The sequence below is a fragment of the Orcinus orca genome, chromosome 1 (genome assembly GCF_937001465.1).
Source record: "Orcinus orca chromosome 1, mOrcOrc1.1, whole genome shotgun sequence".
NCBI classification, from domain to species: domain Eukaryota; kingdom Metazoa; phylum Chordata; class Mammalia; order Artiodactyla; family Delphinidae; genus Orcinus; species Orcinus orca.
In genome coordinates this window covers 37,219,644-37,235,568 of record NC_064559.1, presented here as the reverse complement: position 1 = coordinate 37,235,568, position 15,925 = coordinate 37,219,644, and the positions used below count along the sequence as shown (strand labels likewise).

The window sequence follows — 15,925 nt, the reverse complement described above, 5'->3', positions numbered from 1 at the left end:
AAAGACCAAGCTAACTTCACTGTCCTATGGATATAAGGATAGCACTATTTCAAAGGAGTGTTGCAAAGAGTAAACAAGATTATTATACAGCTGACCAGAAAGTCCACATCATTCTTGAATACAACTGAGAGATATTGGAACTGGTACTTTGCCTTGAGAATTCCTCAATATGAGAGTCCCAAATGTCTCCTTCCTTGAATAATTAAACTCTTGCTTCTCAAAATGAAGGCACTTACACACAAGTGCAAACACACATTTTATTAATTTTGTGCTTCCTTGCCCCAAATTTACTCACACTGCTCACCACACATCCTCCCCCGAGAACCGACACTAACCTCCCTATCCTCCTACAACTCACGTCATTTGTAGGCCCCTTCAAAGCCTCAGTCAGACTCACCCCTGGAGCAGCTGGGCAACTCCGGCCCCCACTTGTTTTGGGCCTGGCATTCAACAGTGGAGGGTCCTTTCATGGCAAAGCCGGGCTGACACCTAAACCTCACGCTTTCACGTAAAGAAAATAAGCTTTTGTTCTCAGACATCCTTATTCCATTTTCAATGACTGGAGGCGTGCATTTATTAGGTGCAATGCACTGAGGGGGAGGGCCACTCCAGATGCCAACTTGATTGTCTTCACTGGTGCAATATATTGACTGCTCACCCACGAGGTCAAACAGCTTCTGCCTTCTCTCTCCAAGATTGCAGCGATAGGTCACCACTGTTCCGTATTGAAAGTATTCTCTGTCGGTGCTAATGAAATCTCCATTGGCGATGGCCGGGGGTGGCCCACAAGGAATGCCTGGGAAAAGGGACAGCAAGTTAAAACCTCAGTTTCTTAAAGTTATATCCAATTATGAATTTGGGTAACCAGTTTAAAAAATGATCAAAATGTCACTATTCAGAACACTTCTGCTCTTGTCTAATATTTGCTAATGTACAGACATGTTTTTACACAATCGCAGATTAGATAGCCACAATATTATGACCTCTGCTCTTCTCAATTAATGCTATTTCAATAAATGTATCCATATATTATTATAGTCCACATACTTCTCCTTTTAAGTGAGAAGTTATATGTTATTTAAGTATTTTTAATTCAATTCTTTCTCTGTAGAGGGCATTTGGATTTATTCTATTGGTTATTAATATGGTATAGCATACAATATAGTCTATCAAATAAATAAAACCCAAAAGCTCTGGTACAACTAATAAAAAATAAACACAAATACACAATATTACACATGACAAACATAACAATCACAGATTCAGAAGTAATAAAAATAACTGAATGTGTATCTACTCTATGCTAATAATCTTGAAAATGAGGATGTTAGAAATGAAAATATATTTTGCCAATATTGACTCAAGAAAAGGTAGCATATAGAAGTGGCAAAAAATATATCAAAAACACTACTGCTAAAAAGGTATGAAGCACAGATAATCTTATCGACAAATTTAATCTAATATTCAAGTAACAGATAATTTCTAGGCAGTTTAAATCATTACAGAGCACAAAAAATATTTCTATCATTTTTGGCATGAATATCAAAGTAGACACTTATTTATTTAATTTTGCTTAAGAAAATATTTAAGATGCCTATTTATTGTAGAAAATTTCTAAAATATTAATAAAAATCACCTTTAAGCCCATTATCTAGAAGGAATCACTATTAACTATTTAATGTGCAATCATTAATACACACACACACACACACACACACACATATTTTTTTTCTAAAATATCTTTGTCGCCTAAGTAATATTTCAGAGTACAAACATACTAACTGATTCCATTTGAAAGTGTTCTCTCTCTTGTCAAATGCATTCCGGCATATTTTAAACTTTTTTTATTAGAACACATTCCGTGTACCTTTATAAGATTATTATTTTGTAGATTATTTCCAGAACATTGTTTGCAAATATGCACAATATTTAGATTCTTTTGAATTTTTTACTATCATAAAATAATAATATAGGCAACATCTGTACATCAATCCTCGCAGAAACCCACGGTGATTTTTTAAAGTCATGAACTGTAGAATTTCTGGATTAAAGGCTTGCGTACAGTTAAGGTTTTTGATACATACTGTGTACTGGCCTGTTAGAAAATTCATTACCACTTATCCTACTATCAGTTGAGTTGGAGAGTGTCGATTTCTTTTTTTTTTTTAACATCTTTATTGGAGTATAATTGCTTTACATTGTTGTGTTAGTTGCTGCTGTATAACAAAGTGAATCAGCTATACATATACATATATCCCCCTATCCCCTCCCTATTGCATCTCCCTCCCTCCCTCCCTATCCCACCCCTCTAGCTGGTCACAAAGAACCGAGCTGATTTTTTTATATTATCACCAAACCCAGGGTTATATCTTTATGTTCTTTGTTAATTTGCAACTGCTCCTTTCTCTATGTGCCCTGAAGTGTAGAAAGTTCATATTCCAAACAACTCATGGGAAAGATGGCATGTCACTGTCCAGACAAAGAATAAGAGAGCAGGGAGGGCCCACCGCTTGAACAGATGACCTGGGATTAAGAGCTGACAGACAGGAAGGAAGGCACTTTCACTAACCTTATATTCATTTACTTCACTAAAGAGAACAATCTTCAACCTGGAAGGTGTTCAACCAACAAAAGAAGAATTTGGGTGCTCTTCTAAATGACTTCCAAACTATTATTTAAAATAAATTATACCCTAGGATAAGGAAAAATCAGGAGGAACTAGAAGCTTGGAACATTGTGAGCACCTTTAAGGGTAGGAGTGTTTTCTTCAAATATCAGAAGGATACTATTGCCAAAAGGGATGAAATTTATCCTTTGTAATTCTAGGGGCCAACTGTAGGATTGAGCATGGAATAAATGGGGCTAGAGATTTCAACTCACGTTCACAAATTGGTGGCTCTGAATCCCAGAAGACAGTATTGCCTGAGATAATACATTCAGCAGCTGAGTGACCAATGAGTTGATACCTGAAACCAAAAATGAAAAATAGGCATGCTGTACACATCCCATCAATTTCCTCAGCATGCATACATGCATGGCAAATCTGAAAGGCTACAACCTGAAAGAAGTTCAAGGACTAGCCTAAACTCCACCTGTTTTATCTGACTTTTCTTATTTCTCTTTTTCTATCCTCTCACTGTTGAAAGGAATATTTCCTCTCTAACTCCTCATGGCTCGCTCTGCTTCTTCATTTCTTGGTTTCATTTTGGATTGTACCCAGTACCTAAATAAAACAATACTTTTGTAGACCTGCCTGATAATTTTCTTCTTAAAATCTGTTTTTTCTTATATTATTATTGTTACTTAAGTTTCTTTTTGCATTTTCCTGATATACATAAATATACATATTGTATATTAACACTGCTATGGCATTTTAGTTTAGGCATGTTTCTTGTAAATACAACAAGATTTGTGATGCTTTTGATCCTATTTGGAAACTTTTGTTTTTTAACAGGGATATTAAACCATTCAAATTTACTGAACTAAATGGTATGGTTGATCTTGCTTTTGTCATCACTTCATAATGTTCCTTCATGATGTTCAGTAGTAAGCACATAGCAGTGAATACAGCCGATCTGCCCCAAATATAAGGGGGCTTATTTCTGGTGAATGAGATGGATATAGTCCATGCTATTCCTTTTTCTTCCCTCTCATTTGCTACATGAACCAGATAGGTGAACCTCTTTCAGTTGCTCTAATAATTTGGAAGCTAAATAACCAATTTTTGTTCCTTTGAAATTTCATTTCATGTGTTATATATTGAGTTGGCCAAAAAGTTCGTTCAGGTTTTTCCGCTACATCCTCTGGAAAAACCTAAGCGAACTTTTTGGCCAACCCAATACATACACAACACAGGTATTCAACCCTATTTTCTCAATTTTGGTGTCAAAATATATACAGTCTACCCATCTCCTATGTAATAAAAGTCTAGACTATGTTTTTTTTTTGCTTTCTTCTATCTAGTTTTATGGATATATTTTATGACTTCAGAAATTGTTATTGGATTATGATTACATTGTCAAATTTCACTTTTTAACAACTAGTTCTGTCATTGTATTAAGTTTTATAACTTTGTTGAAAATATTTGAACTTTTTTAAAAATTTGTTTTTCTTTTGTTTGATTTTTGGCAATTTTCTACCTCACCAGCATTTATCATTATCCTTTAAGAAAATACTTATGGATTGCCTGAGTTTATCTTTTTCCTTCTCCCAGGAAGTATGCTTCCTGTAAGGTACACAGGTGTGATTTTTAGGTCCTTGCTTATCCTTTACTGTACACCTGTAGCCTCTAGATGTGAATACTAGCTTAGCTCATTAGAAACTCCATCTTCTGCAATTTAGTGATGTGAAGGATCAATGTGATATCAATACAAATTAATTTCTTTCGCAGCTATTATAATTTATTAATTTCCTTTCTGCATTCTTGAGGTTTTTTTCATGATCCCTGAAATACAGATGATTACCTAGTGATGGCTAAATATGGGCTTATTGTTTTCCCTTCTGGAATTTTTGTTACATGTAATTTGAATCCCAGTACTCTTTTAGACATATCTTCTCTTTTCTCTTCTTCTGCATCCTTTTCCACTTAATGCTGGGAGAAGTTGATTAATTTATCTTCTTACCCTCTGCTTTAATTTTCTACAATATTCAGTGTGTTTATCACAGAATTTTTCTTTAGTTTGACAGTTGTGTTTTTCATTCATATGCAAACATTGTCTATTTCCTAACTAGTTTCACAGAAACAGCGTGCAACTGAATCTTGTTAAAAACGTAAACAGGAGATATTTCTAAAAGTTTCTCTTATTTCTTGGAAGTAACTCTATTTTGTAAGAGGACAATTCTTCTGATTTTTCAGATTGCTCTTTTTACATTAATTTCCTGTAACATATCATAAGCTCAACGGTTTTCTATTTTATACCATTGGGAGGTTCACTCTTATTCCGTAATACAATATAAAGAGGGTACAGACAGAGAATTTATAGATTGTACTTAAAAATGCTCGGAGAAAGACAGAAGTGTTTAGATTTACTCTAATTTTACTTTGTCAGATTATAGGTACTATGATCTGTAAGGCCTTGGTTAGCAAATATGCTGAAGGCCACAAGTTCCTTTTCAGTGTTTATCATGGCAGTGCAAATTTAGCCCATATTCTCTAACTGGTTCAGCTGCTCCCACTGGGAGTGGGGTTGAGACTGAGCAAGGGTAAGCACCCTTGTGGGTGGGACTGCTGCCCAGTAAACACTTTATGTCTGACATTTTCACAGGGGACTCTGTTATGGGTTGAGCAGTGCACCCCCAAAAGTATGTCGAAGCCCTAGCCCCCAATCCCCATGAATGTGACCTTTTTAGGAAATAGGGCCTTTGCAGATATAATCATGTTAAGATGAGGTTATTAGAGTGGGCCCTAATCCAATATGACTGGAGTCCTTACAAAAAGAGAGCACTTTGGACATAGACCCACACAGAGAGGAGAGTGCCATGTGAAGACACAGACACAGAATGAAGATGGCAATGGGAAGACAGGGGCAAAAACGGGAGTGATGCGCCACACGCCAAGGAAGCCCTGAGGTCACCATAATCTGGAAGAGGCAAGGAGGGATCCTCCCTCAGAGGCTCTGGAGGGAACATGTCCTGCCTGCACCTTGATTTTGGACCTCTAACTTCCAGAACCTTGAGAGAATAAACTTTTGTTGCTGTTCTGAGATACCCAGTTTGTCCTACTTTGTTATGGCAGCCCTAGCAAACGAAGAGTGCAGTTACCTTATAAGATCTGCTTTCTACACAGTGGCTCCGTGGCCTTCCCCTTTCTTTCAGCAATGCCTGCTCTAGGCAAGCGCTGTTTGTACGGTTTGACTATGCCCTCCCCCCATTTTCTTCCTTTCTACCTGGTGAATACCTCACTTTTCTTGTATGTACTGTCCTGGTTTCCAGCAAGGAGACAGATTTCCCCTCAAATCTTGTCATACCTTTGTCCATTTCAATTAGGAGTTAAACACCTATGTTCAAGCTTCTTGAGAACAGATGGTAATAGCCTAGTCCTCTTTTCCAAGATAGGACCAGAAGGTAGTATCGCTGTCCTGGAACTCTTGAACCAAGAGATGGTCCTGCCCACTCACCCTCTATTACAAGCAAAAATGATTCTGGATCCGAACTGGGTGTCTGTATCTATGTGCACCACACCGTTCACAGGATCTGGAGGAGTATTACATGATTTACCTTGGGAAAGAAAGAGAATTTTGGAGCCAGGAAGAGTAATTTGAACTTTTGTTAGTGTATAACAAGTTAGTCCCCACCTGACTGCAGCTTTCTGAAGAGCACATGCAATTCTGATGGTTCTACAGATTTTTTCACCTTGAGGAGCCTCACCAGACTGCCTCGGGATCAGCCACCCACTAAGCACCACTTTCAAAGAGACCTCCCCTCTAAATCTCTCCTATCTGTGCCTCAAATCTCTTATCTAAATATAAAGGTCATTTGTGGCCTTATATCCCACCAGTATAAAAGTTTTTATTACCTCGTTATTCAAACAGTTTATGTCTCCTTACAGATTTTTTTCCTGATCTGGAGTAATTCATTATTCACTACCCCATAAAAAACATGGAGTTCTCCTGCAAATATTCCTTGAAACATTCTCAGGAGACAAGCATTTCAACCAATAATTAGGGGTGACCTACAAGACCAACTCTGACCTCCACCTATGTGAACATGTTTGACAAAGTTTTCTTATCTCTAAAATTTGGAGAAATTAAATAATATCCTAGAGATACTTTGACAAACATAGGAACGCTCCAATGCAGGGCTTACTCACGTTTACAGACATCTTTGGCACTTGACCACGTGAGGTTTTGTAGACACGTGATAGAGAATGACTTCCTGTGGTACCCAGGGCGGCATTCATACTTTAAAGATGTCCCAATGGGAAACTCAGATTCATTGGTCTGGAGTTTCAACTTGGCAAACTGAAAGTGATCTGGGGTGTTACAGTGACCTAGAGACCAAAAAATCAAGAACATCAGAGTTAACAAAAAGATACCCAAGGCCATTCTTCCTTTTCTCTTTCTTGTTAGATTTGATATCAGAACAAAAGAAACTTTTAGTTGTGGAAAGATAATTTCCTTGTAATCTTTGAAGGGAAAGTTCCATTAGCATGTGCCCATTAGAAAATATACTATCCGGAAGGCTATTTTGCTATCTGGGCATTTTACTCATATCATTTACTGTAAAAGACAGCTCCAATTCAATTTTTCACATTTTTAGGGAGACAGAGGAGTGTTTCTGCCCAGGTTACACCTGGTCTGGTTTCTTTGTACTTCAGTGTATCAAAACCCATGCTTACAAGCAAGAATGGACGACTCAAGATGTTTTTTGAAACTAGGAGGCAGCCACCACTTTCTAGGTGTGATTCCTAAGCTGGCTATTTCAACACAACAAGGAAATAAACAGCATCTCTTCAAAATAAAAACAACAACAAAACAAAAACAGAAACATTGTGTGAAGTATATGTTGAATCAAATTCTAGCTTTAGCTCCAAGCCCCTACACCTAAAGCTCTAGGTTTGAGAAGTGAAAACTCACTTTGGATTCAAGTAGTATGAAATCAAAAAAGTGTATATGTTTGGAAAAATAGAAATCGTTTCCACTTGGTTTTGACACTAACTTCTCTTTTAGTTTCTATTCCAGCTGTCCTCCACCTCCCTTTCAATTATTTTTTCAAAGAGTAAAAGCTATGCTAGGGCCAATTCTGCACCCAGATAATTCTCTGTATGAAGACTTGCAAACCAATTTCTCATTTCTTTAACATATAATTAAGTGATTTTTCTCAATATGAAAATTTGGCTTATTTTCAAGGTGGCTTCACAGGAAATACATCCATCTATATTGCCTGTTTCTTTTCATTTTAGAGCTTGAATATTAGCTATACTAGCTTCTAGTTCAAGGAGTTCCCCTTATGACTAAAATCTACTACCCAAGGCCAAATCACACATGAAGATGGTCTGGCAGGTCTCCAGTCTAAAAAATCTAGCTGATAAAACTAGGACTGCCATCTCAGCATAGGGTACTGGTGAAAAAAGTCATAGAACTTAGGGGAAGATTGCCTTTCACTTTCGATGTAGTGAATCTGAACTAGGTGTCTGTGTTTGTAAACAGCCTCATAGGGACACCCCAAGCTGAAGCCATGGTGTTACAGAAGGAGAGTGAGGGCAAAAATGACTTCTGAATATCCATTCTTGGTCCCTTTCCTTTCAGAACTGCTCTTTTATTTCAGAGTTCCTCAGCAGTCAGTATGTTATGCCGGGACTAGGGTCACTTTGACAATTTACTTTCCCCTTCCTTCTTCACTGCCTGAGTGTGGGTGTCATAGTGGTATTGGATACCTTAGGATACCTTCTCCAGACCTTAGAAATAAACACTCTATTTTGCATTTTTCCCTTGAGTTCACATTGCTTTGCTTTTTCTTTCCACCAAAGAGGGAAAACTTCAACAGCTGAAATTAGTGCGGGGCTAAGGAGCAAGTAAGCCTTATCTTAACTTAGAACTTAGCCCATACTGGCTAAAAGAATCTTTGTGTTTTGTTTACAATGCAGCCCGGTTTTCAGAGAGAACACACAGTGGTCTCTGGACAAATAGGCAATTAAAAGCGATTTTGCCAGGCTTTGTTCTCTGCTGGTCTGTGCTTCTCTCCAAAACCTGTGAAGATGGTACAACTTATGCTAGTTAAGGTTCATAGGTATTTGCTTTCAGTTCCTATGCTTTGAAAACATTTTCCTTCTAATTCTAATTAGAACTAGAACTGCCACCCACTTCCTCCATTGCTTTTCACCAGCCCTCTAGAAGCAAAGATCATCAGAATCTTACATGTTGATGTATCTTAAAACCATTTATTATTGTTTTGGCATTTAAGTGTATCGAGTGCACAAATAAACACCACATTGTAATTACGGAAACTTGGAGAGTCTGGTATAGATATTCTGAATCCATTTGGAATGTGGGGTAGCACGCAGTAACCTGGAGGTCCACAGCGAGGGGCAGGGCTGCTCCAAATTCCGTTCCCTTGACTGTCACTGGTACAGCGGATGGTGCTCTCCCCAGTGAGGCTGAAGATCATCCCTCTCTCTGGGTGCGGGTCACATGTGTAAGTGACTTCTTTTCCAAAAGGAAAGACTTCCAGAGGTTTGCCTGTGTGTCTCCCATTAAGGATATCAGGAGGATTTGGACACAAGATTTCTGGAAAGAAGGCAAAAGCTCTAAGTGTCATTCATGAGTTTTCACCACAGGTAATCTATAGTCATTGGGTGTTATAGTTGGTACTACCTAAAAACACTGAATGGACTAAGTGAAGTGAGATTTCAATCCCATTTTTTTTTAATTGAAAAAGTACAAAAGAATTTGCCTATCCTGAATCTTCCAGACTTTTAAGTTTTCTGGATGATAGAAACTTTACACCTTTAATTACGTACCAAAACTTTTAAAGAAGAAAGAGAATCTATTGGAGAGTAACTCATTCATTTAATCAACACATTGGGCACTTATTCTGTGTCAGCCACTCGTCAGGGCCGGCTGGATGAAATGGTGAAGAGCACAGATAAAGTCTCTGTTCTCCAGGGAACTTACATTCTCAGGAAATATTTCTACAATGTATTCCATATGTACTAATCACCTAATCATATGAAACCTTTCCTTAATAACTTACCCATAGTGACCATCAACCGATTAGGACAGTAGTGCTGTCACAATGAATTGAAACATATACGGTTCATTGTAAAAACTCTAAATGATCCATACTGTTTTGTTATTGTTTTTTTTGATGCATGGGATTGCTTATTATTATTTTTATTTCTTTACTTTCCGTCAGGATTCAAATTGTTACTTCTTTCTGGTATCTGCTTGTCTGTTTAAACAGTCCTTTCCTTATTTCTATTTAGTGTTTCTTATTAGGCTTGGGATTTGTAAGAAGCTACTTAAATTAGAAACAGTCATGAAAAGTAAGAGGAATAGTACAATCAGTAACTGAGCTCTAACCCAGGCCAGTGGACAGCCATTTGTCATGTTACTTCAGTGAAAGTTGGGTTTCTTGGATGACAGGATCTATACAGAAGTTATGTTTTTTTAATAAAGTTTTACTATAAAATGTGTCATAGGATAACTGAGCAGATTTCTTGCAACATAAACATTTTAGTAAAATTTGGATTAGTTTAAAATTTATATATTTTCCAATCTTTAGGATCAAGTGATGAGGCAAAGTTCTATCTTCTATTGGGGAAAATACAAATGGGTGGACTAGGAGAAATCAGTGGTGGCATTGCATATAGGAGACTCATTTTTTAATCAGCTTATTATTTCTGAATCTTTGCATAATTTATTTAGATGCAAATTTTGAGAGTTTAAGGAGTATTAAACTGCTCACCCTGTGTAATGCTGTTCCCCACTTTCCCCTCATTTCTGCATTGCTCTGACCTATCATCTCCATAAGATTTAATTTATTTTCTTTCTTGTACATCTTCCCACTTGAGTATAAATAACATGGGACAGGGAATTTGCTAATCTTGTTCACTGCTATAACACCGGTGCCTGGAAGAACATCAAGCACATAGTATGTGCTCAATAAATAATTGAATGAATGAATGTTTCATATTTGTATATTAGCAAATAGACAGGAATATTGTAGATGACTTCACCTTGATGGCATAAAAAAGAAAAAGGAAGAAGGAAGGAAGGAAAAAAGAAAGAAAGAAATTTGTCAAAGCTTCACGTTAGCTAATCTCTCCTGATTCAGAGACAAACTACAGCAGGATTTATCACGTAAAACAAAGAATTCTAACTGACAGAGATTGATCAGATAGTTCTCAAAACACATGATGCACAACAAAGTGCATCACAACAAATTGATCCACAATAAAATGCTATTAAAATAAGCAACTATTTATCAATAATTCAGATTAGAAAATAGAAGAACCACGGCTGGGGAGGCCATGGGTCAAATTACCAAATAGATTAAAGGGAGAGATTGGCCTGAAGTGATATCCCTTCTACTCACGTTCACACACAGGAATGCTGCTGTTCCAAAGGCTTTCCATTCCAACCAAGACACAGTAACTAGCAGAACTGCCTTTTAACTGGAATCTAAGGAAGAAAATGGTAGTGAATATGTGAGCTGCTTAAGCCAAAATGCCATTCCATTTGCAGTAATCTCAGCATTTTGAGGATCTGAAACCAGCAGGTGGCAGAGGTTCAGAGGCCACATCAATCTGGAAAAGTCACAGCTTCCAGTGAGGGAGAACAGCAAAGCACAGTCACGTGGTCACATAATATAGTCCCAGCCTAAGTTGAAGAAGGCAGTTGTAGCACAGCTGCCATCGCCGTGATCCTGGACCTAGGCTCAGAGAAATCAGTCTGTCACTGTGCATCCCACGGTAAAGCTGATAAATCTACTTAGTCATTATTGGAATAAAACATCCTCCAAGTGATGACACTGGAACAGCTAGTAAAACAGCTCCCAGTTTGCATTGGACAAGCAGAGAATAGCTGGAAAGAGAACAAAGATTGTTCTTTTGTCTCTATATTTGTGGTGGTTATGCAGAAGGCTCACAACAGCACGCTGGGCTACGGAAGAGTAAGCGTGAATGTTCTGGGGGGAAAAACGAAAGGAGATTGGAAATGACTCTTGTACAAAATTCTCCTAAATGTTATTTGGTGCCTGTCAAGGATTCTTTGGAACATTTTGAGATCAGGTACTTTGTTGCCCATGCTTGATACTTCCTATGTAGAGATGTGCATGCTGTGTAAGGTCAAGTGAATGACCTTACTTAAAACTTTAATATCAGCCACCATAATACCATTTCAGAGCCCTTGGCCTGTTATCAACCAGGTGATATATGACTGGATGAAAAATGCTTATTCTTATACTTTCTCTCTTATTACAAAATTCACTTTGGATGGTTAAAAATTTTTCTGAAATAATTCTTAAATGATCTTATTTTTAATAAGATTTTTGTCACATATCAAACTTTTTCTGGAACTCTCCAAATTACTCTTTTTCTTTTATGCTTGGAAAATATGATTTTTTCACTTAATGTGTCACCTATGTATACTCTTAAACAGTAGTTGTATTTGTGTTTAAGCATGCCAGCTAATATACGTTTCAGTTTTTCCTTCATATCTTATGTTATTAGTTACACCTGTTCCTTACTCTTAACTTCCCATATACACTCCCCAAATTTAACATCCCTGAGTATTTCCTATTTTAAAAATCACACTAAACCTTGCCTTTTTGAATTGACCTCAGTTTCAGTGCTCGGTAGGCCAGGCAAACTCACACTCACCCCTCATCACAAACGAAGGATACTTTTGCTCCAAGCTGAAAATTAAGTGGAAAGAGTACATGTCCATTAGGTAACTGGTCCAGGAAGTCAGCACATGATTTCACTAGGAAAAAAAACACACACACACAGGAGTGAGATGTTCCTGTGAGGGACAAAGAGACTGATCCACATACAAGATGACAGTATAGGCACCTGCACATTTGGGGGCTGACGGGCTCCAGTCTCCCTGGGGCGTACAATGCAGAGAAGCAGCCCCTCTGAGATCATAGCCAGGCTCACAGCTGTAGAACACTTCCTGCCCAGAAGAAAAGTTGTTCCTGTGGCTTGGGGTGTGTTTACCATGCGGGACTTTTGGAGGTGGCTGACATACTAGGGAAAGAGAACCAAAGTGCTGTTAATTGTGTGAAAATAACTTTTCCTCAGTGGTAAACTGGCTAAGACAATCAACAGCATAAATCTATTTGTTTTTAAAAATCTGGTAGACTAACACCCTCTCGTTTTATTGATGGCAAAATTGAACAGAGACAGAGACACAGAGAGAGAGAGAGAGAGAGAGAGAGAGAGAGTCTTGCGAAAAGTCATAGAACTGATACACTGCAGGACAGTGACTAGAACTGAGACATCTTCAGTTCATGGCTTTCCATCTAAAGTACACACCCAAGATGACACAACGAACAGTTCCCCTACACAATTCTTCCTTTTATTGTTCACTTAGTACACAGTTGTTAGATTGATGGATTTTATTTATTTTTTTTTGCAGTAGACGGGCCTCGCACTGTTATGGCCTCTCCTGTTGCGGAGCACAGGCTCCGGACGTGCAGGCTCAGCGGCCATGGCTCACGGGCCCAGCCGCTCCGCGGCATGTGGGATCTTCCCAGACCGGGGCTCAAACCCGTGTCCCCTACCTCGGCAGGCGGACTCTCAACCACTGCGCCACCAGGGAAGCCCCTATTGATGGATTTTTAATTTTATATTTTAATTTTTATTGGCACCACCAATTTAAATCCGCCTTTATGGCAATAAGGAAAGCTTGAGCCCAAATCTCATCCAACAGATTTCCCAATCACCTATCACACTCTGCTGTGACAAACAAGATTCATACATCTCTTCTCATCTCTTTCCAGCTCCTCTCCAGTGGTCACGCCACCTGACATGGGTTGGTGGAGAAGATAAGTCTCCTTTCTGCACTCTACAGGGCCAGGTCCTGCTTAACCATTCACTTCATTCCAATGAGAAGATGGGCAACCATTGAATGAAATCTTCTAAAAAACCTACAGCCCTCACAATGAGAGTGCATATTCCATACCATATGTTGTAACTGAGCCTCTGTCTCTTTATACACTTGGTTTGAATTTAGAATCAGAATGCACTGGAATCTCCTAAATTATATAAAACTGTAGTAACATGAAAAGTCATTTCATTTTGGCTTAGATCAGGTCAGTTTCTCTCTCTGGACTTTAGCTTTCTCAAGTATAGAATGGGGCATTGGACTAGAATAAATGACCCCCTTAAGGACTTTGTAAATACTCTGATGCTGTAGCACCCAGTTTCAGGGCTCATCACCCCCCTGTTTGCCTTGATTAATAAGTGCACTGTGATGGGATCATTTAAGTGCTGTGCTGGTTAAATCTCTGTTGACTCCCAGCCTTACACTTCTGCATTCTCCTTTGACTGCTGGGGCCAGAAGCCTGAAAGTACAACTGCTAATCTTCCTTGCCAGCTGGGTCCTGGTTAAGCTCTGACAATTGGAGGCATATATACTAAATTAAAAGGTAGGAAGATGATAGAAGTCATTCTTCTTGTAAAGGAGGCTCAGGAAGTGGCAACTGATGGCTCTTCCTTAGCAGCAGCAACATTAATTCTATCAATGCCAGTGACTGAAGGCTCCAGCAACCTCAGCTACGTTCTGGCAGCAGCAGCAGCTTCTGCAGCGTGAGCAGCTGGAGGAAATACATGCTCAGTGAGTGCAGGTGCCTGTGCTCTAGTCCAGGGGGAATGGCAGCCCCCTGAGCTCTGGTAACACTGCCTTCCTCCTTTTGCTCTTCCTGCCCTTTTAACACCTTTATATTCTCTTACCTGCACTAAATCCCTCACTCCTTGCAATTTCTAGAGTAGCTTTCGATTTCCCTGGCTCTGGAGTCAGGTAGGCTTGGGTTCTTGTCTTCACAGAGTTAGTATCTATTTAATCTTGCACAGTTATCTAATCTCTCTAAGACTCACTTTCTCTGTAAAACATGGAAAGAATAGTAACTACCTCATGTCTTTGTTTTAAGAATTAAGTGGGGCTTCCCTGGTGGCACAGTGGTTAAGAATCTGCCTGCCAATGCAGGGGACACAGATTCGAGCCCTGGTCCACGAAGATCCCACATGCCGCGGAGCAACTAAGCCCATGCGCCACAACTACTGAGCCTGCGATCTACAGCCCGCGAGCCACTACTACTGAACCCGCGTGCCACAACTAGTGAAGTCCGTGTGCCTAGAGCCCGTGCTCCACAAGAGAAGCCACCGCAATGAGAAGTCCGCGCACCGCAACAAAGAGTAGCCTCTGCTCACTGCAACTAGAGAAAGACTGCGTGCAGCAACGAAGACCCAATGCAGCCAAAAAATAAACAAATAAATAAATAAATAAATTTAATAAAAAAAAAATTAAGTGAATCCATAGATTATACAGCGGTGCCTAACAAGAAGAATCAGTCATTACATATTCGCAGTTAAAACACTCAAGAGTAATTAATAAATTTTTTTTTAAAAAGATTATTTTAACTGAAAAAAAGAAAGAACTGAAAGATGATGTCACTAGTGTCATCCCAAGGAAATTTTACATTCTTTACCCAGATGTATCTTTGCTTCTGAGTTTGAACACATACACATTCACACACACATACACACACACCTGCTTTATTTAAAGTTTCCTCCCAAGAAAATTTACCCATCCACACTGCTCACCACACATCCTCCCCCGAGAACCGACACTAACCTCCCTATCCTCCTACAACTCACGTCATTTGTAGGCCCCTTCAAAGCCTCAGTCAGACTCACCCCTGGAGCAGCTGGGCAACTCCGGCCCCCACTTGTTTTGGGCCTGGCATTCAACAGTGGAGGGTCCTTTCATGGCAAAGCCGGGCTGACACCTAAACCTCACGCTTTCACGTAAAGAAAATAAGCTTTTGTTCTCAGACATCCTTATTCCATTTTCAATGACTGGAGGCGTGCATTTATTAGGTGCAATGCACTGAGGGGGAGGGCCACTCCAGATGCCAACTTGATTGTCTTCACTGGTGCAATATATTGACTGCTCACCCACGAGGTCAAACAGCTTCTGCCTTCTCTCTCCAAGATTGCAGCGATAGGTCACCACTGTTCCGTATTGAAAGTATTCTCTGTCGGTGCTAATGAAATCTCCATTGGCGATGGCCGGGGGTGGCCCACAAGGAATGCCTGGGAAAAGGGACAGCAAGTTAAAACCTCAGTTTCTTAAAGTTATAACCAATTATGAATTTGGGTAACCAGTTTAAAAAATGATCAAAATGTCACTATTCAGAACACTTCTGCTCTTGTCTAATATTTGCTAATGTACAGACATGTTTTTACACAATCGCAGATTAG

At 39.1% G+C, this 15,925-nt stretch overlaps 1 protein-coding gene across 30 annotated transcripts in view; it reads right to left on the bottom strand.

Moving 5' to 3' along the window:
- The window catches only part of CR1 (complement C3b/C4b receptor 1 (Knops blood group)), a 276,865-nt gene that overhangs the window by 167,741 nt on the left and 93,199 nt on the right, over nt 1-15,925 (bottom strand). For 19 of the 30 annotated variants that reach the window (XM_049702725.1, XM_049702719.1, XM_049702736.1 and 16 more), the window contains 9 exons: nt 15,359-15,757; nt 12,512-12,688; nt 12,320-12,422; nt 11,035-11,120; nt 9,006-9,224; nt 6,809-6,988; nt 6,117-6,216; nt 2,881-2,966; nt 398-796 (listed from right to left, as the gene is read on the bottom strand). In XM_049702725.1, the coding sequence (XP_049558682.1) occupies nt 398-796; nt 2,881-2,966; nt 6,117-6,216; nt 6,809-6,988; nt 9,006-9,224; nt 11,035-11,120; nt 12,320-12,422; nt 12,512-12,688; nt 15,359-15,757 (1,749 nt within the window). Of the gene's footprint in view, nt 1-397; nt 797-2,880; nt 2,967-6,116; nt 6,217-6,808; nt 6,989-9,005; nt 9,225-11,034; nt 11,121-12,319; nt 12,423-12,511; nt 12,689-15,358; nt 15,758-15,925 lie in introns of those variants that run through there. The other 11 variants (XM_049702791.1, XM_049702830.1, XM_049702812.1 and 8 more) reach the window with 11 other exon arrangements.